The sequence below is a fragment of the Littorina saxatilis genome, linkage group LG1 (assembly GCF_037325665.1).
Source record: "Littorina saxatilis isolate snail1 linkage group LG1, US_GU_Lsax_2.0, whole genome shotgun sequence".
Taxonomy (NCBI): Eukaryota; Metazoa; Mollusca; class Gastropoda; order Littorinimorpha; family Littorinidae; genus Littorina; species Littorina saxatilis.
In genome coordinates, this window is record NC_090245.1 from 75,850,379 (window position 1) to 75,874,468 (window position 24,090).

Consider the following 24,090-nt stretch of genomic DNA (forward strand, 5'->3'; position numbering starts at 1 on the left):
CCCCCCCCCCCCCCCCCCATGCAAAAAAACCAAAGAAACAATCAAAACAAAAACAAGGTACATGGGAGTATAGCAAACCGGCTAAATCAGGGTGATGGTTTTTTTGGCTCACGAAGTGTAGCCTTTGTTCTCGTAACTTTGTCTGTCTGTGCGTATGTGCGTGCGTGTGTATGTCTGTGGTAGAAACTTTAACATTTCCGAGTCTATGGAAGCTCGCATAAGAAGATTAGGTCTCGGTCAAAAGTGTTTGACGTCAATTAATGCATCATGACGTCATGCCTCCCTGTAATCTATCTCTCGCGTGGTGTGTGTGTTCATTTTGTAGATCTAGCGTCTCCCACTCTTGCACTGTGTCTATGCTTACTGTGTATGTGTGACGGAGTGATTGAGTTTGTGTTACTGTTTGTCGATTTCTTACGTGAGCCTTGAAGGCTTCGCCTCTTGTTTCCTTTGCAGCATGACCTGAAATAATTCAGGTTGAATACATTTGTGAATTCTCTTCCAAATTGTACAAGAAACATTTTTTCACAGGGTGTGTACAGATAGAAACACAACAACTATGGCTACCAATCAGAAATAATGCAAAACACAAACATCAAATCTTCGAAAGTCTCCCTCTTGCATTTAATAGCAAGTAAGAAATGATGTACTGTACAGGCTCCTAAAATAAAGCTTATTTTACGGAGAAAAAAACACCCACACACCTTGTCTTAATAATTTTAAGATTTCAAAGTTGAAATCAACCACTTTGTACTGTCTCATAATGGTATACAAATTAATAAACTCAAAAGCGTTTGTAACAGTTATGATAATGTCAGGGTTCCTGCAGGGCAGAGCTGATACAATTCAATGAGTTTTCAAGGACATTTCCAGGACCAAATAAATGCTTTTCAAGGACATGATTTTCCACAAACTACGGGTGACTAGTAATAGTTAGTTCGTCTGCTTTCGTTTTCACTCGATCTTTTATTCTCCCAAAATGTGTGTACTGTATTTGACGAAAAAAAAGGGGGTTGCATTTTTTTTAAAATAAGACAAGCTGCTGACGAAATGTATAGGCAACAATTTGGAAAAATCAAGTACTTTTCAATGACTATTTAACAAAACTCTATTTTCAAGCACTTTTCAAGGCCTGGAAAAGGTTTTCCAATTTTCAAGGAGTTTTCCAGGGTTCAAGGACTCTGTACGAACCCTGTAATGTGATATTCGTGCCCCGTGTAACGATAGTCTGTTTTTATGTTTTACCAAATTAACCAAAACTGGCGTTGTCTACTGCTTTTCCTTATATAGTTTTACACTCTTCTGTAGTGAAGGTCACTGCTCACACAATTTGAGCTTTCTTGTTTAGTTTATAAATTTCAGCCTCAATTCCTCTTCTCTGTAACCAGTATCAATTAGTGACTGTTTTGCTAACTGTTCAGCTGTCACCTGCCAAGTAGAACCGATGTATTCTTTATGATGTGATAAAATAAAAGTATTCATTCTACTTTGTGATGGATTAACTTGCAACTGCCAAGTATTACCATTCTTATGATGTGATAAAAATTAAGTATTCATTCCATTTTGTGATGGGTTAACTCTCAACTGCCAAGTATTACCAGTCTTATGATGTGATAAAAATATTGATTCCATTGTGTGATGGGTTAACTCTCACCTGCCAAGTATTACCAGTGTGTCTTAAACATAAAGTATGCATTACATTTTGTGATGGTTTTGTGATGGTTTTCCTTATTTAAAGTGGATTTTCCAAAATAACCCACTTGTTAACAAACCTGCCGGACCAGGATGAAAAGTTTTTAAAAGACTTGAATGCCATGTTGTACAGTTTTCTTTGGAATGGAAAAAACGATAAGATAAAACGTTTAACAGTATGTCAGTTGTATGAAGATGGCGGTTTGAAAATGATTGATGTGAAGTCATTCCTCGCAAGTTTGAAAATTAGCTAGCTAAAGCGCATATTGTGTAATGATGGAAAAATAACACAAATTTTGTATGCAATATCTCCATTGGTAAAATTCCTCTTCTCTGTAACCAGTATCAATTAGTGACTGTTTTGCTAACTGTTCAGCTGTCACCTGCCAAGTAGAACCGATGTATTCTTTATGATGTGATAAAATAAAAGTATTCATTCTACTTTGTGATGGATTAACTTGCAACTGCCAAGTATTACCATTCTTATGATGTGATAAAAATTAAGTATTCATTCCATTTTGTGATGGGTTAACTCTCAACTGCCAAGTATTATACCAGTCTTATGTGATAAAAATATTGATTCCATTGTGTGATGGGTTAACTCTCACCTGCCAAGTATTACCAGTGTGTCTTAAACATAAAGTATGCATTCCATTTTGTGATGGTTTTGTGATGGTTTTCCTTATTTAAAGTGGATTTTCCAAAATAACCCACTTGTTAACAAACCTGCCGGACCCGGATGAAAAAACTTCAATGCCATGTTGTAGTTTTCTTTGGAATGGAAAAAACGATAAGATAAAACGTTTAACAGTATGTCAGTTGTATGAAGATGGCGGTTTGAAAATGATTGATGTGAAGTCATTCCTCACAAGTTTGATAATTAGCTGGCTAAAGCGCATATTGTGTAATGATGGAAAAGTAACACAAATTTTGTATGCAATTATGTCCATTGGTAAGAAAAGTTAAGCAATATGGTGGAGAGTATGCAAATGTTTTGATGTTGAGGGTGAAAAATCCCTTTTGGGCTGACGTCTTTAGACATTATAAGATGTATGACAAAAGTGTGCCCCTTACGTACATTAGAACAATTCGTTTCAGAACCATTACATTATAACAGAAGTATATGTACTCCCTGCCTTTCACGCCTGGTGGCGTGTAGGGCAGCGACAGAAGTATATGTAGAGCTGGTAAATGTATTTGTATGTTAGATTGGATAGAAAATGGAATTGTTTCCGGTGGGACACTTGTTAAGCGACAATGGATATTTAAGTTATGATGATTTTAAGCAACTATCAGACCTGGGAACCCATTCGATTTCGCCGTATTCTGTACGCATGATTGTTGAGAATACGATCAGTTCGGTCAGTGGGAAAAAAATACGACGAGAAAAATTCCTAGACTACTTTTATTCACAAGCCCATCTTGAAGCCGATCCAGTATTTTGACACATGATTTCAGTTTTTGTCAGTAAAATTTGAAAAAAGGATTTGCTTTAAATGTACACATGTATCCATAGGTAAACTTAATTAACGATGTGGTGGACGCGTGTGAAGCATGTTTGAATCATGGATGTTCAAATGCTGTGTGGAGTACACTCATTTTTCTGAAAATACACCAAGTTTGTTTGAGAATACTCTAAGTGCAAAACAGGGGTTCCCAGGTCTGAACTATATCCAAATGTTTATGTCGATTTTGTGTTATATGAAGGCTTACTTGCCTCAGTAAAGGCATATCAGAGGAAATTGAAATTGACATTGGATGAAAAATATGATGTAAGGGAGGCAGGGTAAATCAGATTTATTTTTTTATTATTAAAGACCTATCACCAGTAACAGCCCTGGAGAAGTGGGAACACGAGTTACAAATTAATATGGATAAGGCCATGGTTTTTCAAAAAATTTAAAAAAAGTACAACTGGTTCCAATACAAAATTTTGTACAGAATTTTACCAACAGGACGTTTCCTGTTTTTTGCGGAAATTAGTTGATACGCCATTATGTCCGCTATGTAATCAAGCAGAACAAACAATATCTCACATGTTATGGCAGTGTGTAAAGATTCAGGAATATTGGTCTGATGTACGTACATGGTTAACTACAAATTTTGCCCACTGTCATGGAGTGCAGTTCTCGTTGGAGCTAATTATATGTGGTGTAAAGATTAATTGGTATTCAGACAGAATTTTGGATTCAATGATTTTGATTGCTAAATACATAAATTTTTTTAGCAAAATTACCGTCACAGTCTTTGTAAATTATGTGAAAAATTGGTTTGAGGCAGAAAAATATCAACGTATAATAGATGGACGTTATGTACAGTTCGTTTCAGAGTGGAAGCAATATAGCCACTTTTTTCATTGAGGACCTTTTTCTATTACCAAAGTTAGAAGGTTTTCCTTTCGCCTGTTGTCTTTCTTCTGTCTTTCTTCTTCTTTGGTGTTTTTTTTGGTCAAATTTTTAAAGCACATTGCAACTCCAAGTTATATTTTAGGGACAAATGTTTGTTGTTGTTATCTTCTTTTTACATTTAGTCAAGTTTTGACTAAATGTTTTAACATAGAGGGGGAATCGAAACGAGGGTCGTGGTGTGTGTGTGTGTAGAGCGATTCAGACCAAACTACTGGACCGATCTTTATGAAATTTTACATGAGAGTTCCTGATAATGATATCCTCGAACGTTTTTTTCTTTTTTTCGATAAATACCTTTGATGACGTCATATTCGGCTTTTTGTAAAAGTTGAGGCGGCACTGTCACACCCACATTTTTCAATCAAATTGATTGAAATTTTGGCCAAGCAATCTTCGACGAAGTCCGGACTTCGGTATTGCATTTCAGCTTGGTGGCTTAAAAATTAATTAATGACTTTGGTCATTAAAAATCTGAAAATTGTAAAACAAAAATATTTTTTTATAAAACGATCCAAATTTACGTTCATCTTATTCTTCATCATTTTCTGATTCTTAAAACATTTAAATATGTTATATTTGGATTAAAAACAAGCTCTGAAAATTAAAAATATAAAAATTATGATCAAAATTAAATGTTCAAAATCAATTTAAAAACACTTTCATCTTATTCCTTGTCGGTTCCTGATTCCAAAAACATATAGATATATGTTTGGATTAAAAACACGCTCAGAAAGTTAAAATAAAGAGAGGTACAGAAAAGCGTGCTATCCTTCTCAGCGTAACTACTACCTTGCTCTTCTTGTCAATTTCACTGCCTTTGCAATGAGCGGTGGACTGACGATGTCTTGCTGAAAAATTGCACTGCGTTCAGTTTCATTCTGTGAGTTCGACAGCTTGACTAAATATTGTATTTTCGCCTTACGCGACTTGTTTTGTTTTGTTTTTTGTTGTTGTGGATTTTTTGTTCGTCTTTTGTCATTTTTGTAAAATGTATTTTGCGGGTGCTTTTAATACTGCTTTTCGCCATACTTTGTTTAACCTATGGTTCACCTCTTTACGCTTGTCTGTATTACTGGTAGGGAATTCACAAGCTTCTTTCTTTTTGAAGTGAGCAATCACCTCACACATAAACAGAGACACTAAATACATCTCCAAACCCCAGGCATGCAAAACATAACCTGCTAAACAAGTTTAATAAATATATCTTGATGTACAATAATTAGAAGAGCAAGCACACTTTTTTTCTGTACTTTGTAATATGCTATTTGTGGAAAAGAGAAGAAAAAAAATTGATTTTTTGCATGACACTTGTTTGATAAAATTGTATTTGTGGCAGACAACTTGAGTTATGTTTTGTGTTTTTCTTTTCTTTTTATTTAAAAACTTGAGTTATGTTTGGTTTTGAATATGACTGGAAATGAGACGAGTCATGAAATCCATAACTACATTTTGCTGTCCATCATAGACATCTCACTCACACATGTTCATAGCCTCGCCATACAGGAATCAAAATCCATACAAACAATTTGTATTATCCAATATTCAAACTTGTCATATACATTTATTCATACACAAGAATTATGTGTCATACATATTCAAGCAATCAAGATCGAATAAATTTATATGTGATAATTGATGTTCTTAAAAAGGCTACACACACCTACATATATATGAGCCTGTGCGAACAGGTGATCCTTGAAATGGGACATTTACATGCAAAATTCAGAATACAAACAGCTTTGCAAATTAAAGTCATTTACCAGCACATATATGTATGACAATCGTCATGAATAACTTTTGAAATTGTTGTGATACTGATTCAAATTTTCACATAAAATCTGAATTTAACTTAGTTTCCCGATACAAATGATTCGTCTAGCTTACCTTGAATAAACATACCAATACATCAAAAAGTAGGACTTCTGAGCTCAAAGACTAATAGTTTGGTTTGAAAAATATATAAATACACATAGTTACAAGAACAAAACAAAATTCTGTGATAGAACATGTACAGTAGTCCCTTTCGTGGGCGTGAACCTGCCCGGAGCGGCCAGCTTTCCCATGACTAATGAGTTTTCCTTCTATAATTGACTCTTAATGGCCGTTAACCTGTCTGACGCGGTCAACGGTCACTGATTTTTGCCCTAAGGTGCCCCTCTTACTCGACAGGAGCGGCCACTTAACGGCCACTTGTCACTTTCGCGGGCGAGCGCCTGTGGTGTGTGTATGTGTGTGTGTGTGTGTGTGGTGTGTGCACAGACGGCACAGCACGAGCAGACGACATGAATACTTACGCATGCGCAAACTGTAACTACAGACATGCGCATACATGTACATTTACGGCAGTCACTTCCGGATCGATCACAGCTGATGTGAGTTTGAAACACTTGTTTATCTGACACTCAAATACATATATAATAATCCAAACAACACACATAGAAACATACGAAACAATAGCTTAGCCAGGACGATCGAGTTAAACACGCAAATAATTAAGATGTATAACGAAAGCAAAACTAACAGAGACAATGAATCGGCGGCTCATGGATGATCGCTTTCTTTTCTTCATGAAAACTTGATCGTGTTTTGGGGGTTTTTTTGGAAGAGGAGGGGGTCTGTAATGGACGGCCACCTGATATTTGCGGTCACCTTTGCAATGACTAATGGGTGACCGGATATGGCAGGTACTACTGTACTGTTCTTGCAACTAAAGTAAAAAGGGGACTCGGGTTTGCCGATAAATATTTTTTGCACATTTTAGTATCTAAAACTCACCGTTAGCGACTTATTTAAGGGGGTGCCTATGGTCTCTGGTCCACTGTTTGAACGCTACATCATGAAAAATACAGCTATTTGTTGCATACGATAGGGAAATAAAATGCCTTTATAACACTACATTTTATTTTAGTGCGAACAGTCTTTTTGCACAGATCTTCACCCAAACGCATATTTTTTATTTGGTGTTTAACGTTGTTTTCAACCGCGAAGGTTATATCACGACGGAGGGAAGGGGGGAGATGGGATAGAGCCACTTGTCAATTGTTTCTTGTTCACAAAAGCCGCACTAATCAAAAATTTGCTCCAGGGGCTTGCTTCACTGTACTTAAATTGTTATCAATGGTGTCCTCATCAAAAAGATATCATTATATCAAATACTTCGGCGAAACTAAATCTGAGAACAACAGTCTATTTTTTTTTACTTGAAAGCAGCCCTACGGTAAATCATATTGAATGCTTTTAATCTGAAAGTCTGTTATGCACCTATGCGACTGACCACAATGTTTACTTTCATCAGACACAAAGTTCTTCAGCAGAAGAATCTTTCTTTCTTTGGTGTTCAACATCGTTTTCAACCATTCAAGGTTATATCGCGATGGGGAAAGCGGGGGGGGGGGGGGGGGGGGGGGGGGGGGGGGGGGGGAAGATAGAGCCACTTGTCAATTGTTTCTGGTTCACAAAAGCACTAATCAAAAATTTGCTCCAGGGGCTTGCAACGTAGTACAATATATTACCTTACTGGGAGAATGCAAGTTTCCAGTACAAAGGACTTAACATTTCTTACATACTGCTGGACTAAAATCTTTACAAACATTGACTATATTCTTAACAAGAAACAGAATCCGTTAGTCGCCTCTTACGACATGCTGGGGAGCATCGGGTAAATTCTTCCCCTTAACCCGCGGGGGGTAGCAGAAGAATGATTAATATTCTAGCAACAAACATGCAATAAATTCATACATGATTATTGATGTTCAGAAAATGCTCTACACTACTTTACCAAACTAAATGGAGAACTCAAAATGTTTAAAACACTTACTAAACATAAACAATAAACACCACTATGAGGTTTGATAGGTAACTTAAGTGACCTTGACCTTCACTGAACGTTGCAAATAGCTTATGTTCTGATGAATATGGGTGAATGAGGCGCCATTGAATATAAAAAGTCAAATAACTGATTTAACTCGAGTTGACTATGGCGCTCATGGCATCATACCAAAGTTTGAACAAGTATCCCTTTCCCTGTTCTGTACAGCTGTGAAAATACGGTGACATAATAACAATGAACATAAATTAATCACCCCTTCTCGCCAGAGCTCACGGCAATACACAATATCAAAACAAATCAGAGCATTCACACACCGACACACACAAAGTCGTTAAACTTAAAGGTTTATTGGTTGCGGCAATAATAGCCGCAAGAATAATCCTTTAGTTCGTTCAAAGTACCCAAGCATGTCCTGTATACAAAAGAAAGGCGATTGAGTTTTTATTTTGGTTTTTTTTACACAAGCCAAAGAACACCAGTGCTTGTGAGAACATAACATTTGCCCGCAGGGAAGCGAACCTTCCTTATCTTTTCGCACCAGAGAGCTGTTCAAGAGGGGTATTGTGCAAGTTGGCTATTAAAGTATTAAACCATTGTAATTCGGAAAATGTTTTTAATGGCTGAATAACAATGAGTTCCTTTATACGTTGGATTGGGTAAGCCATATTATCATATATTATATATGTCGTGCCGAAATCACGGAATTGCCGAATTCGCGGAATCGGCAACATTTTGGCCCATTTCGCGTAATCGGCAAAACGCTGCCTATTACGCGAAATCGGCAGCGTTTTGCCGAAAATGCGTAAAGGCTCCTAAACAATTTCCATTTCGCAAAAGTGACAGCCAGTCTGTTACTTTTTTTGTCACAAGATCATTGCATTAACATGAATTTACCTCCCTATTTTGGTTTTGATGGTCTGTGTTGGTCTGTGTCAAGCATCACTCTGGTAATGCACGAAAACTACACTTTTTGCAATAACTTGCCACAACTTATCAATTATAGCAACATTTATCCATTCCAGTACCTAGCTGTCTAAGTGTGATGATATTCTAGGCATTTGATAACTTTAAAGCCAAAAACGGGCTGCCGATTTCGCAAAATCGGCACATTTTACAAGCCTTTACGCGTTTTCGGCAAAACGCTGCCGATTTCGCGTAATGGGCAGCGTTTTGCCGATTACGTGAAATAGGCAAACATTTTGCCGATTTCGCGAATTCTACAATTACGTGAATTCGGCACGACATATATATATATAATTTTGGCGAAAGTTTGGATCATCATAAATAAACATTCCATTTTCATCACATCAACTTTTGAGGAGGTTGTTTTTAAATATTTACCTATATATATATAGCATCAATAAACCTAAAACCAATGCATAAAGAATTTGAAAAAACACCTCTTGTTTATACCTCCTACCATGCTTGGTACTTTGAACAAACTTTATGATTGTTTTTGAGGCTTTCATTGTTGCAGCCCAATGCTGCTCAGTGCAAATTAACTTTTTTGAAGGCAAAGTGTCTGCACCCAGACACATCCTTACTCTGAGGTCTCAAAACATAACCGCAAATTGAGGCACACCTCCCAATGCCATGCAAGATATTGCAGATTTATTGCGCGATTGCGTGGCTGGCGCAGATAGGGCAAGTAGCCTAATAAGTTTACAAATATGTTTAAAACGAATGTTTCTTTCATTGACAAAAGCAGTAATCATGTGTCAAAACACTGGATCGGCTTTGGAATGCGCTTGTGAATAAAAGTAGACAATGAATTTTTCTTGTGATTCCACTGATCAATCTTCTTGTAGTCTGGACAATTAAGCGTACAAAATATGGCAAAATCGTATGGGTTCACAGGTCTGCTATACATTTCAGGTTTGGGGTGTCTACAAGCTAACTTTTTTTTTTACTCGAGGATGTTGGCAACGAACTGGAGAACTTGCAAGAACAACATCTGACCATGTTGATCGGTGGGTGGCCCACTCAGAGGGTCAATGCGCTCCGTTAGTTGCACGAGCTGTTCCTCAGAGAGGGGGCAAGCCGTGGCAGGCACATCCTGACGACTGTCTGGCAAAGGATGGTCCTCGATTATCGATCGAAGGCTTCTCCCTTCCCAGAAGTCCTGTACTGCTGTGGATGTGCTGGCTCGTCTCTCCAGCATCCCCCTGAAGAAGAGCTGCAGGGGAGTTCTGTTGCGCTCTGTCCGCAAGGGTTGGTGGTTCTTCTGTCCCACAAACCACTCTAGGGACCGGTTCAGCCTGGGCAGAAAAACATAGTGGAGGGCCCACAAGTGAATGGGATTGTCCATGTTCAATATCCCCAGACCACCTTCTGCCTGTGGTGTTCCCATTGCAGTAAACAGGCCATGGTAAGGGTTCACCACATCTTTCCAGACGTCGAGCCAGAGGCGCTCGATCCTTTGGTTGTGGACACTGCGGCCTTGCATCGCACTGCCTCTCCCTTCTCCCCTGTGTTCGTTCATGAGGTCGACGACATCTAGATTCTCGCCACCATGGTCCATGCGGACTCTTGACGGGAGTCCAAAGCGTTGGGTTCCACCCAAAAACAGATCCCGAACGGTCTCTGACCTGTTGTTGTTGGAGGCATGGAGGAAGGTAATGGCCCGGCTAAAGCCATCGATTGCACCATGAATCACCATTTTCCACCTGCAATATAACAAACAGAGATCCGTTTCCATTCGTGATTTCACCACACAAATTCTGATTAAAGAGTTATTGGGAAATAAGTACAGGTTACATGCTCAGTAAATATTAAAAAGTAATGGTCAAAGTTAGTGGATCATGAAAACTGTGAGCTTCAGCGTGCTTTTTCCATGACCGAGAATCAAGACCATTATTTTTAATATATATATTCATTGAGAAAAGGTGTGTAACCCATTTAATCCACCTTTCTTCAATTTTACAAAGAAAGAAATCAAGAAAAGCAATTGCTTTATATGACTTTTTTTTGTCATGTCCATTAGCCTTGAGGGTCTTGTATATCTTAAAAGGAGGATTCCACTAACTAACTGCCGGGACTCTAAAATTTGAGGAAAACAAGCCAAATGTTGGTCATGTCTGCTGGTTAATAACACATACAATTCAGTGAAATTTAATAAAATAACTGAGAAAACCGCAATGTAAAACTTTTACAAACTTGACCCCGCTGTGACAGGGGTCAACCAAACTAGGGTCGCGTCGGTAGATTATCAAATCCTTCAAGTGTTCAAAGTTTCAAAGCTCAAGCTTCAAAAACACTATCTAGAGATAACATCAATGTTATATTTTGATTTGAACATGACCCCCTGTGACTTCAAAACTTGACGAAGGTCAATCAAACTTATGTCAACTTGGTAGTATATCAAAACCTAGAAGTGTGTGTACTATCAAAGCTCTAGCTCAAAAAACATCTGAGATAACCTCAACGTTAAGTTTTTATTAAAAGAACATGACCCCGCTGTTACCCCCAAAATTTGATGAGGGTCAACAAAACTGGGGTCACTTCGTGAAATCATCAAAGTTCAAACCCTAAAAGTGTGCAAAGTTTCAGAGGTCTAGCTGTATAAACTTCTGAGATAACAGCTCAACGTTAAGTTTTTTGTCCCACGGCACACATAATTATTTTGATCAAGTATTATTCACTCAGCCAGTCTACCTGCACAAGCATGTGATTAATCCATACTGCTTGACTAAAATCTTTCAAAACATTGACTATATTCTATACAAGAAACACTTAACAAGGGTAAAATGAGAAACAGAATCCGTTAGTTGCCTCTTACGACATGCTGGGGAGCATCGGGTAAATTCTTTCTCGTCCCAACCAATATGGGACTCCCCCTAACCCGCGGGGGGTAGTCATAACGGAGTGGTTCCCAGCCATCAGTACTCGACTAGTTATGCAATGTTCATTGTTGATTGTCGAGCGATAAGTGAACATTTTGCACGCTTGTCATGTTTTGTTTGAGCGTAACAGCTCAGGGCTTAGAGTAGCAGCGTAGCAATTATTGCAAAATCGGAGCATGCTGCGCCAAAATCGTAGCAATTGGCAGGTATGCTGTTCTCTAACAGTCTAAGATATTCTGCTCATAACCTCTGTAAGTTTACCCCCATTATAAGACCTTATTTTCTCAGGGTTATGTAGGTCTTAAAAGAAAGATTCCACAACCAATGAATCTTAAAACAACCCAACCCCCCCCCCCCCCCCCCACAGCGTCATAAAATAATGTTTAAGAGAATTCCTTATGCGACCTGTATCAATCCACTCAAATCCATGTTCAAACTGGTACAACCCCCAACATCCTCCCCACCACCGGACACACTCAACATTCACCAAATTTTGAAAAAGGATATATTTGTGCCCAATGTATGTATTTTTAGCTGTACTCACGATATCAGCTTGTGGTATCCGTCTAGATGCCAGAGAGCGTTTGGTCCTGATACATGATACAGACGACGCCTGGTGGGCCTCAACGCCAGAGCTCTGACAGCTACTCCACCAGGATCAACCCGCTGGATGGATTCCCGTACTCTCTGCCTCTGTGGAGCGTGTAAGAATAAAATTTATTCAATCAATCAATCAATATGAGGCTTCTATCGCGCGTATTCTGCAGGTACAGTTCTAAGCGCAGGGATTTTATTTTTTTATTTTTTATTTTATACAATTCATATTGCGCACATATTCAAGGCGCAGGGATTTATTTATGCCGTGTGAGATGGAATTGTTTTTACACAATACATCACGCATTCACATCGGCCAGCAGATCGCAGCCATTTCGGCGCATATCCTACTTTTCACGGCCTATTATTCCAAGTCACACGGGTATACCACTCATGTCATAACAATACCGTTCACTCTACATTGCATGTGTAAAGAGGTCTTGTCTGACAAGGACCTGATTTTCCAGTGCCTCCAATACCGAAACAAGCGTCCTTCTTTGAACACTTGGAAGAATTTTAAGAACGTAAACACCACACCAGTGACATTTCTTTGCTTTGACATAAAAGATTACACGAGGCATTCGGAGAGATCCAGGTTCAATTTTGAAGCTTCTTCAATCTGGGCGCTTTGACAAAGGGGCGTTTAGAGCAATAAACATGCAACCGTATGTAGGATAAACAGAATACTACATGGCTTCCTGTTTGATACCAGTTTTACACTAGTGTTTTGAAAATATGTGGACAACAATGTCACAGGCTTACCCACCAATTAAAGTTCTTTAGGAGCTTCTGACATATTTGCCTTAAAAACAAGATGCAAAATAATTTGTGGAATCCAAAAGCACCATGCCGCATTAGTGGCCCAATTAGAGCTGCAGACTATTACGCTTTCGATGTAGCATGCTACTTGTAAAACAGAAAATGCTACTTCGTTATACAGACACTCTACAATGTTCATTTTAGTGCATAGTGCTTTTAGTTATGCGCTATAGAAATCTCCTTAATAAATAAATAAATTTGTTCCTGCTGCTGTTTTCTTGTCTGAACAGTTATTGGAACATTTGTGTTGACATATAAACATGTAGGTGCAGTGGATTATAAGATGATGCAATGCTTAAAGATAAACACCATTTGCTACACTATAAATTTAAGATTGCTACACATGAAGCTTCATAGGGGCTGACAGCTCTGCATCATACACCTGCACATAAATCTTACTGACTGAGTTGATGTGTATTTACACATTGCACACCTCCCACATTGAAGTAAACAATTGAATATCTTCAGTTAATCGAAGTACACTTAAAGATGTGATCTCATTTCTTTATTATCACAAATCATAAATTGAATCATGTATTCCAAACTCAAATTTGTATTCTCTAGTAGATTTCACATGCCACTATCATTACATAGATCTTTGAATTATTAATTAAATGATATCAATTTTTTTTGAGACTTGAAGAGTTGTTGTTGACTATTTGGTACAAGCATTAGAATGAAAAATAAAATCAAGTATGAAGTTCTCTCCATAGGAATACATCACCCTTGCATGTAAGTGAACTCAAAGTACTATGTGAACAGAACCGAACCAATTCTGGTCTGTTTGCAACCGCATGAACGCAGGAAAGAGATCATTGTCAGATTGAATTACAATTAACATTGACACGCTTCCATTTGAAACTTTGCAGTTGTCATTAAGGATTGACGCCCCAGGCCCCCCAAAGCCTAGTTTAAGCCCCCCGTCGTTAACCTCCAACAATGCTTTGATCCATGATGACAATCTGTCAATGTCATGCATGCGAATTTAAAAAAAATTAATCTGAAAATAGGCAGTGTCCCAAGGGCTGCCTAGGCGGACAATTTTTTTTATTTGCGCTGAAAGTAAAACGTAATTTCCTTTTCGCGGACATTTCCCATGCCTGCAGTGTGTAAATAAAAAAGGGTATTACTTAACTTTAAAATCAGAATCTGTGACTGTGAAACATTGGTCCATTTCTCAGTTGTTTTTCAACAGTTTAAAATTCCTTTTTGAAGCTTTACTATTCTAATATTCAGCACAGAAGAGTTACCTGAAGTACTGTCCCCTGTCCTTTTAGACGAGCTTGTATCGATAAGGAACCAGTAAGCTTGTTGGAAGCAGTAATTGGTTCCACCAACGCATCCAACTCTTGATCAGATATTCTGGAATACACCATGCGTTGTAGCATTCCATTTTCTCTGAAAATTGCCAAACACTTTTATTACTTGCATTTGCTAACACAACACGCATTTGCATTTATATAAATACAGGTTAAAACACAAGTTTTTTTTTTATCTACATATATGGCTTGTATTTTGGTTAAAAACCCAGCAGATGAATATCAAGGGACTCACGAGCCTCTGGCAAGTGAGCTCTTTTGATATTCCTGCTGGGTCTTGACTAAAATACAAGCCATATAAAAAATCATGTGTTGTAACCTGTATATCCCATGAAGACATAAAAGACAAATTGCAATGGAAACTTCAAATGGTAGTTGTCTCTTCAGATGAGGCACTGACAGCATAACCCCTTCACATGCCTTATTCTAAAGGCACGCCTGTTGATCTAGATGTCAAGTTGAAGCATAATGGTGGCGTCGCTGTCCCCATCAGTTGAAAGCCTCTTACATAGATTCGACTGAATACCTAGTGGTTACACACACATCTACTGAGATCTCGAACTCTTTCATCATCCATAGGGCCTACTGCACCGCCAAAGAGCCAGAAAGACTCGCAAAATGCATTTAACAGTTTCTTCAGAGGACTGTCCTAGTTCACGATGTACCGATAAGAGCGTGTGTACCGAAAAGAGCACGCCTGTAACTTCTCAGGCAAGACCATAGCCTTAACATATTTGCAGTGCTGGTCGGACGAACTGAGTTTTTAACAGTTGATAGTTAACATATGGTGTAACAATAGAATTCTTAAAATACAAGAAATATAACTATAGCAGATTTACAGAGACAAAGAATGGAGTTCATTGGATATACTTATATACATGTATACTAAACAGAAGAGAAATGAGTAAACCTGAAAAAATAATACAAAATACGGTATGGTGTTGATACTAAGGCCAAAAAAAAAAAAATTGTCTGTTTAGGGTAACATGACCAAAAAAAGTAGGGTCGGTAGGTAGGTAGTTTTTTTGTTTTTTGTTGTTGTTGTGTGTAAATGAAACGCCAAATGTCTCTTTTTAGCATTTTTACCTCTTTTTTTTTTTAAATCAAAAAAAAGTTTTTAGGTCGGCGCCAAATTGATACAGATAGGGTCGGTCGGGTTACCCTAAACAGACAATTTTTTTTTTGGGCCTAAGAACAAAACTAGTACATGTGCAAAAATGCTCCTGTCAAAATGAGCATACTGACTCATGCTAAAAGGGACTTTAACTTAACAGGCATTCGCAAACACACTTCGTTTGTTTGCTTAACGCCCAGCCGACCACAAAGGGCCATATCAGGGCTGTGCTGCTTTGACATTTAACGTGCGCCACACACAAGACAGAAGTCGCAGCACAGGCTTCATGTCTCACCCAGTCACATTATTCTGACACCGGACCAACCACTCCTAGCACTAACTCCATAATGCCAGACGCCAGGCGGAGCAGCCACTAGATTCTTAGGTATGACCCGGCCGGGGTTCGAACCCACGACCTCCCGATCACGGGGCAGACGCCTTACCACTAGGCCAACCGTGCCGGTAAACACAATTAGTACTTCTAACTAAAACAGTGTATCACAATAAACAAACAATCCAAAGGATTTTCAAATAAAACAGAAAACAGTCTCAGGTAACAATAAAAACATGTTTAAATAGAAATAATATACTTTTATTAGAGTATGGTGTGCAGTGTGATGGTGTTTGCATCAGTGTGTTGGGGAGGGAATGCCACCGCAAGGGACACTGGCAGGCTGAACAGGCTGATAAAGAAAGCGAGTTCTACTGTAGGCCAGAGCCTAATGACACCCTTGAAGTCCTTGTCGAAAGAAGGCTTGCCAGTAAGTCCAGAGCTATTCTGTTCGACCCAGGGCATCCCCTCCACGACGCACTGATGGATCTCCGCATCACACGGAACGCTCGGTTTCTCATGCCTAGGTGTCGAACGGAGCGTTTTCGGCGTTCTTTTCTTCCTGCAGCTGTGAGATATTTTAACAGCAACCGAGCCATTGTCCTGGCCACAGACTATCAGTGATGCCTTTTAAATGTACCTCTTAGTGATAGATTTAATATGATTTGATGACTGTTTGACCTTTGATCATAACTAGTGCTGTGAAAATGAGCTCTAGCTTTGTTGTGATGGTGTTGACACTATATTTTGCCCAATTGAGTCTAACTACCTGATGGCTAATCTACTGTGATACCTGTGATAACTGATGATGATTACTGTTATTGGTTTTATGTGTTTGGTTGGTCTCTTCTTTGGTAGTGCAATAGCGTTAATTATGGATTGTTGTTATCATCATTTACATAAAAACTTATCTGTTAATCCAAACAATGATATAATTACTGTGATGTTCTTAACTACACTTTAACATGCAATGTATGTATGTATGTATGTATGTATGTATGTATGTATGTATGTATGTATGTATGTATGTATGTATGTAGGTATGTAGGTATGTATGCATGTGTATTGGTGTGTCGGTGTGTCAGGTGTGCAAGAAAAAAGGGTATTTTTTTTATCATGGGTTTTGTGAATTTTCTTCTCTTATTCTTTTATAATTATTAATTAATGACCTATATGTGCTGATGACCAATTTAATTTCCTTTGTTGGATCAATAAAATGTTATGAGTTATGAGTTATATATAAAAAATAACAGAAATATGTACTGAACATCTCTTTTTGTGATCATTTTAAGGAGCTTTCATCCCAACATTCATAACCAACTGGGGAATATATAAAAAATCGAGGCGATTAATGGAATTGGATTTTCAAATTAAAAGCCATTGAGGCTGATTCTTTGATGTGTGGAACCATTGTGCCTTTGGATTTGTTTTTCTGAGAACAACGATTGAAGGATCAATGTTGATCATCACCTCTGCGATTCATGGCCAATTAGCAACTTATCTCTGAAACTGCAAAAATCCATAACGAAAAGTCATAACAAAAAGAAAATGAATATAAGTTGGCAGCTCTCTAGATTTTCAGACTAGAGAAAACTCGCCATGTCGAGTGAAATACTTGCAACTTTTAGGCATGTCCTCTCTGACCAACAAAAAAAGGTATTCTGTCAAGAAGCCACCAAACATCTTATATTGTTCTACAAATTGTAGTACTTGTTGATGGACGACAGCGTGCATATATGGTATAAAGTTACAACTCCCTTTTCTAGTTTATACTCATATCACTTACTTCAACCTGCGTGTCACTGTTGATCTTGACACACCCAAGGCTTTTGCCATTTCTTTTGAAGTGAAGTTGCTGTCCTGCAGAACAAGCAGCTGCTCCCTGGTGATGTCATATTTGGGGCGATGGGCATCCCCCATGTCCAATGTTGGAGCACAGTAAGATTCGTCTGTAGATATGAAAGCATTAACTTACACCTGCTCTTGAAAAAATGGCGGACAGCGCCTCTTCGTCAATTCAAACTTTTTGCATGAACAGTTTCTTACTCAGGTATAATTTACAAAGGAGACATTTTAGGCGTGTACAGCGGTCAGAAACTATTAATTGTAACTGTCTGTAAACTAAAATTCTCACAAAGATGTAATGCTACAAGGTATTTTTCAGAAAGGTAGAGCGCTGTTCAAACATCAGCATCTGCCGTATTCACCGTGACACGTTGCTTCTGCCCAGCTCGCGTGGAGTTATCGTCCGTCAATCGTTCATCGTGTGACTGGTTAATGGCTTACCATTTGATCCGTGATCGACTCAAGATCGAATTGCGGGAATTATTATCAATCTCACGATTGAATCGCGCGTGTGACCGCCCCATTAGAGTAGTACAATAGGTAAATCTAATAGGTTAGGCCCAGATTTCATGGCAACGTTAACATTGTTCCATCAGAAGAGTTGCCACATTTTAAAACTATCACATATTCTTGTGTGCAAGGCATAAAATGCATTATGTGTCAATGTTTGAATACTTACTGCATCAACAAATCATTAATAACTATTCAACAGTAGCTACATATGTATCCTGAAATCAAGCATACACATATTATCTTACTTGCTTGTTAAATGTTGTTAAAACAGTTCACCTGGGCTCTATTACAGTCAGAATGTTTCAAGATAAACCATATATATAGCCTAAATTAGTACAAGTGATTTACCTTGTGCAGGAACACCAACAGTTTTCCTCGCTTCCTCCTGTATCTTCTCCACTATGCTGAGCAAGTTCGAAGCAACGTCTGGCGGAACAACTGAAGGAGTTGCCATCCGAAGATTTCGCTGAATAGTGTCTAACCTGGAGATACAATGGAACATTATAATGATCATGAACCTGATATTAGATTGTTACTCTACTCTACGGCAATTACACATTCACAGGCTTCCATTTCAAACTTACTATTACACAGGGGCTCATGAGAGGTGGCATAGGACAAATGTCCTGGACAAAGCAAAAGTGATAGGACATTTGTCTTGAACAAAAATAAATCAATAGGACATTTTTTGTCTGGCACCAATTTTGTTTTGGTGACATGTTGCTTTTCGGAGAAAAAAAAACCCCATGAAGGTGAACTGTCAACCGGCTCGGAGCATTCAGAGTTTCGACCCTTGAAAACTCTTCTCTATAAAAAGCACATAAAGTCTCCCTGAGTTTCGTCTGCTTGCAGAGACACATCACTTTGCAAAACATCGATTAAAAAGCAAATCAAACTACTGTAAAACAGTAAAGTACAAATAGAAAAGTACTAACAATGTCCGGATCAAACGAAAGCATAATCGGACAGTGACCACTTTGTGACAAAAACAATAGGACATATATGTTCTCTTGCATGACAAATGTATAGGACATTTCAGAAAAAATATCCGTGCATGTCCGATGTCTGATCACAGGCGGAAGGTATCGTTCACTGGACCACTACTTTCATTGTGTGGTCTGATGATGTGGATGTGAGCCCCTGATTACATTACAAGATCACGCATTGTTTCTTCCATTAAGTCACAAATGAACAAGCAAACAAAACGTTGCTTACCTTCTTAAAACTTCTTCTGGCTCATTACCAGACTGTAACAAATTGATGCAATGGTTCACCTTTTGGCGGGTCTGATCCAAAAATGCTTCCTCCAGTGGCGTCGCCATTTTGGAGAGTGTAAGGCGCGAACCGGAAGAAGTATGATCTCTACGAGATTGTCGCTTTGCAAGTCGTACATTTTCCGATTCAAGTTTTATATAGTTTTATATTGGTCCAGCTGCATTTAATAAATGCAGCTGCATTTATTATTAAATACAGCTGTATTTAAAATATTTACAGGTGTATTTAAAAATAATTACAGCTGTATTTATTTTTAAATACAGGTGTATTTATTATTAAATACAAGTGTATTTATAATAAAATACAGGTGTATTTAAAATTAATTACAGCTGTATTTAAAAATAATTACAGGTGCATTTATTATTAAATACAGGTGTATTTATTTTTAAATACAGCTGTATTTATTTTTAAATACAGCTGTATTTAATAATAAATACAGGTGTATTTATTATTAAATACAGCTGTATTTATCATTAAATGCAGGTGTATTTATTTTAAATTACAGCTGTAATAGTTATGAGCCAAACGGCTTTCCATATACAAGCTCTGACGCAGGTGCACATATGAAATTGGCTCATGACAAGGACATCTGTTCCCCAGCCTGTCACTTTAGACGCACGGAATGTTTTCTATGCGTGCCTAAGCGTGGATGAAACGCAGCAGCTGCGATGTTATAAAAGAAACATACTAAATCTGAGAAAGACATGAATATGTTGACTTTTAAGATGCAACAATTGTTTTGTTGAAGCCTTCCAAGTGACACCCAGCAAAACTTGCTGCATAGTCAGTGCTTGTGTGTGTGTGTGTGTGTGTGTGTGTGCGTGTGTGCGTGTGTGTGTGTCATGAGGGACTCACGTAAGTGACCCAATAATTATAACGCAAAGAATAAAGAATAATAAAAAGAATAACAAACAGGTATGCAAGTACGCGAGCGAACGCACGTAGGCCTACGCATATACGTACGCACACGCACGACCGTAAACACGCACATACACAGAAAGTCACACACACACACACACACACACACACGCGCGCGCGCGCGCGCACGCAAGAATACCGTCATTCACAGCCCGACCTTGAGAAGCTAGTAATATTCTCATTATCCCTCCACCTCTTTCACACATCGATATCTCATTAAGTTTCAGCAAGCACACGAGGCTAGCCCACAGAGATAATTATCGACATACTCTCGGGCCATGTCGCAGGTTTGCAAAATTGTTATAAAAAAAGGCTTTCCAAATATCGATGTCATCATGGAATTCTTGCGTAACTCGATTGTGTGTGATTTTGATGTTTTTGAGCTTTAGACTAATGGGGCAGTCACACACTGCATGATATTCCCTCGTAGCTTTAATTTGGATGGTAGAATTTGTTCTGTCTCTGCGAGACTGACGTAGGGCAATCGTAGCGCAGAGACAATCAGAACGAGCCGTTGCGGCCTTTACGCTGTGACTTCCTTCACGCCGTGACTTGAACAAATGGCGGACAGCATCGGACAGCGTCTTTTCGTCGATTCAAATTTTTTTGGAAGAACAGTTTCTTACTCAGATAAAAAGGAGACGTTTTAGGCGAGTACAGCGGTCGGGAACCATCAATTGCAACTGTCTGGGAACTTACTTTCTCGCAAAGGCATAATGCTGAAAGGTATTTTCAGAAAGGGTAGAGCGATGTTCGAACATTAGCAGAACCCGCTTCTCCAACACCGTCTGTTCTCGCGCAGCGCATTTGCCGTGTTCACTGTGATGCGTCACTTCCGCCCCGCTCGCGTGGAGTTATCGAACGTCAATCGTTCGTCAATCGTTCATCGTGTGACGGGTCAATGGCCTACAATGGTTTACAGAAATCAGGGCCGGACCCAGGGGGGGGGTTCCAGGGGTTCCGGAACCCCACCCCTGGAAAAAGCATGTACCTTGCTTTGAGTGTTTTTTTTGGTGTTTTTTAAAATAAATGTTGTGTGTGTCTCTAACAAATTTTATTCAATGTGAAATCCGATGAGAAAAAGGTACCCCCCCCCCCCCCCCCAACTCACACTGTCACTGACAGGCCTTAACCCTCAAAACAAGGCCCAGAATGCACCAGATTGCACAGATTTTAACCGTTTTTCAAAAATTTTCCGGGGGAGCATGTAGCAGGCGCGCGCTTGTGGCTTCGCCACTTCGCTGATTTGCCCCCCAAAAAAAGGAGGAACCCCCCCCTTACAACTCATTTGGTCCGGCCCTGGAAATTGGAACAAAAAATATGTTTTGGAATTATTGAATGTTTAAAGATATTTTTGCATGTGAAGACTATGTCACACACCTGCCATATCAGCAATGTGTTTCAATGATGAAGTTTAGAACATTAAACAACAATTTGCCTGTACAGAATGAACGTTATCTTAACATCCCGAGGTCAGAACGAACTTGCACCAAATGTGTATCACAAGACATAAGTGATGAATTCCATTATTTATAAATTTGTCTGTGATTTTTTCAAAGAAGAAAGAGCTGAGGTGTATACCACCTTACTATTGGAAAAAACCTAATGCACTTAAATTTAAAAAGTTGTTTGCTACTAAGAAAAAGAAATTGTTAAAGAATATTTTGGACTTTATTAATAGAATTTGTCACAGTTTTTCATAATTTTTTTATTTGTTTATTTACTATATTAGCATATATCATGATTGTATTGATTGTATTTATTGTTCAAAATGCCCCCATGGGTTATGGACTAATAAAACTTGAACTTGCCTACGAGTTAATCGGCGATCGGCTCCCGATCGTATCTCAGGAACAAATCTCACTATTGAATCGCCTGTGTGACGCCAACTTAAGTAAATCATTCTCCATGAAAAATATTCTCTTAAATGCGATGGGCAATGCATGATTTAACTTAAAACAATTTTTTTTTATCTTTCTATCCATACCAGGAACGAATATAAACATTATTTCATTTCATAAAATGCGAACTGTGACTGCGGAAGGACAATGAGTGCTGTGAACTGTACGTATAGGGGGGGTGGGGTATAATGTAATGTAATTTGTGATAATGTATGGGAGTTATGATGTAATGTATATATGTATGATGATGTATTCTATGTCGATTGTGAATGTATGGTGGGGTGGGGTGGGGTGGGGGGGGGTACGATGTAATTTAATGAACGATGATGTACTTGGTGTTTGATAGTGTATGAGTGTTTGTTAGTTGTAGATATAGTACGATGTTTGATGTTGTAATGTTTGTGCGTGTGTTATAATGCAATCTGTTATGATGTAATGTATGTAGAGGTTACATGCCGAGTCTCAGTGATTATCAAAAATAATGGTCGAAGTTAGCGGATCATGAAAAATGCGAGCTTTAGCGAGCTTTTTCATGACCGCGAACTGAGACCATTATTTTTTATAATCACTGAGACGAGGTGTGTAACCTCTTTATTCCTCCTTTCTTCAGTTATTCAAAGAAAAGAGGAGTTTTTTTGCGAAAGTTTGATCGAATCCTATTCTCTCAACCAGTCAACCTGCGCAGGCGATCGATTAATGCGCGGTTGTATAGTTCCGTGCAAATCATTCCATTCTGTTAACACTTCTTGTCAGTTTTCCTATTTTGGGCTAAAATCAAGTACACAGATATGCTGTTATTCTGCTGTGGCGGCAAAGGCAGATATTGTGTGTTCTGTATATGTTTTGGTATCGCTCAGGATAATGTTTTTTCGTCAAATGGGACTAGCAGACGAACTTTTGCACCCGTGTTCCAACGTTAAAAACTGTATGAAGTTCAGTTTTCTGGGGAAAATAGTGTATGAAACCCCTTTATGTTGTTTAAATTGATGAGATGTGTGCATTTGGTTGCGTGTGATCTGTTTATTAAATGAAATATTGTTGAAAACTGACCGTCGGATTGCAGTCTGTTGTCGAAGGAACTGAGTGAAAAGAAGGGGAACTACTCTTGTCGCTAGACAAAGTATGAGTTACTTGCCTTGGGAAATTGCTTGTGATGAACGGCTTGACGGCACGGCAGATGAGATTCAGAAAACAACCGAACTCATGGATTTTATATGGAGATTCATGTGTTCAGGCCTGTAGTTGTTAATTTAAATGCGGTATGTTTGTATTGTTTGCTCCAGAGATGTATACTTCGTACATTAGAGCGTTCGGAACTTTTCAGTCGCAAAAAGTAGTACCGAAACAGAACAACCTCTCAACCCATTGCACTATCGAGGATTCAGGCTGTTGCTGGGTCGTTATTTGTTTGGTTGCTGGGTGATTATCGAAAAATAACTACCCCTACAAGTTTACAGAGGTAAAGAAGCAGAGGGGGGAATAAGATGATGTATTCGGTGCATGATAGTGGATGTATGCTTGTTAGTTGTAGATCTAGTACGATGTTTGAGGTTGTAATGTTTGTGCGGGTGTTATAATGCAATATGTAGCCGTATGAGGGTTCCAGTGTGTGAGTTGTACATGGCCGGGTGCTAGAGTGCTGCATGAATGAGTAAGTGCATGTGGAGCTGTATGGCTGGGTGAATTGTGG

The 24,090-nt window shown here is 38.7% G+C and overlaps 1 protein-coding gene across 1 annotated transcript; it reads right to left on the minus strand.

Annotated features, from left to right (window-relative positions):
* Positions 1–7,516: 7,516 nt before the first annotated feature.
* On the minus strand, positions 7,517–19,727 carry LOC138979497 (uncharacterized). The gene is made up of 6 exons (XM_070352210.1): positions 19,522–19,727; positions 18,655–18,788; positions 17,735–17,897; positions 14,435–14,582; positions 12,316–12,464; positions 7,517–10,595 (listed from the first exon to the last, which is right to left on the minus strand). The coding sequence occupies exons 1-6, from the start codon at positions 19,626–19,628 to the stop codon at positions 9,836–9,838; spliced, it is 1,461 nt and encodes a 486-aa protein (XP_070208311.1). The 5' UTR covers positions 19,629–19,727; the 3' UTR covers positions 7,517–9,835.
* Between the last annotated feature and the right edge of the window lie 4,363 nt (positions 19,728–24,090).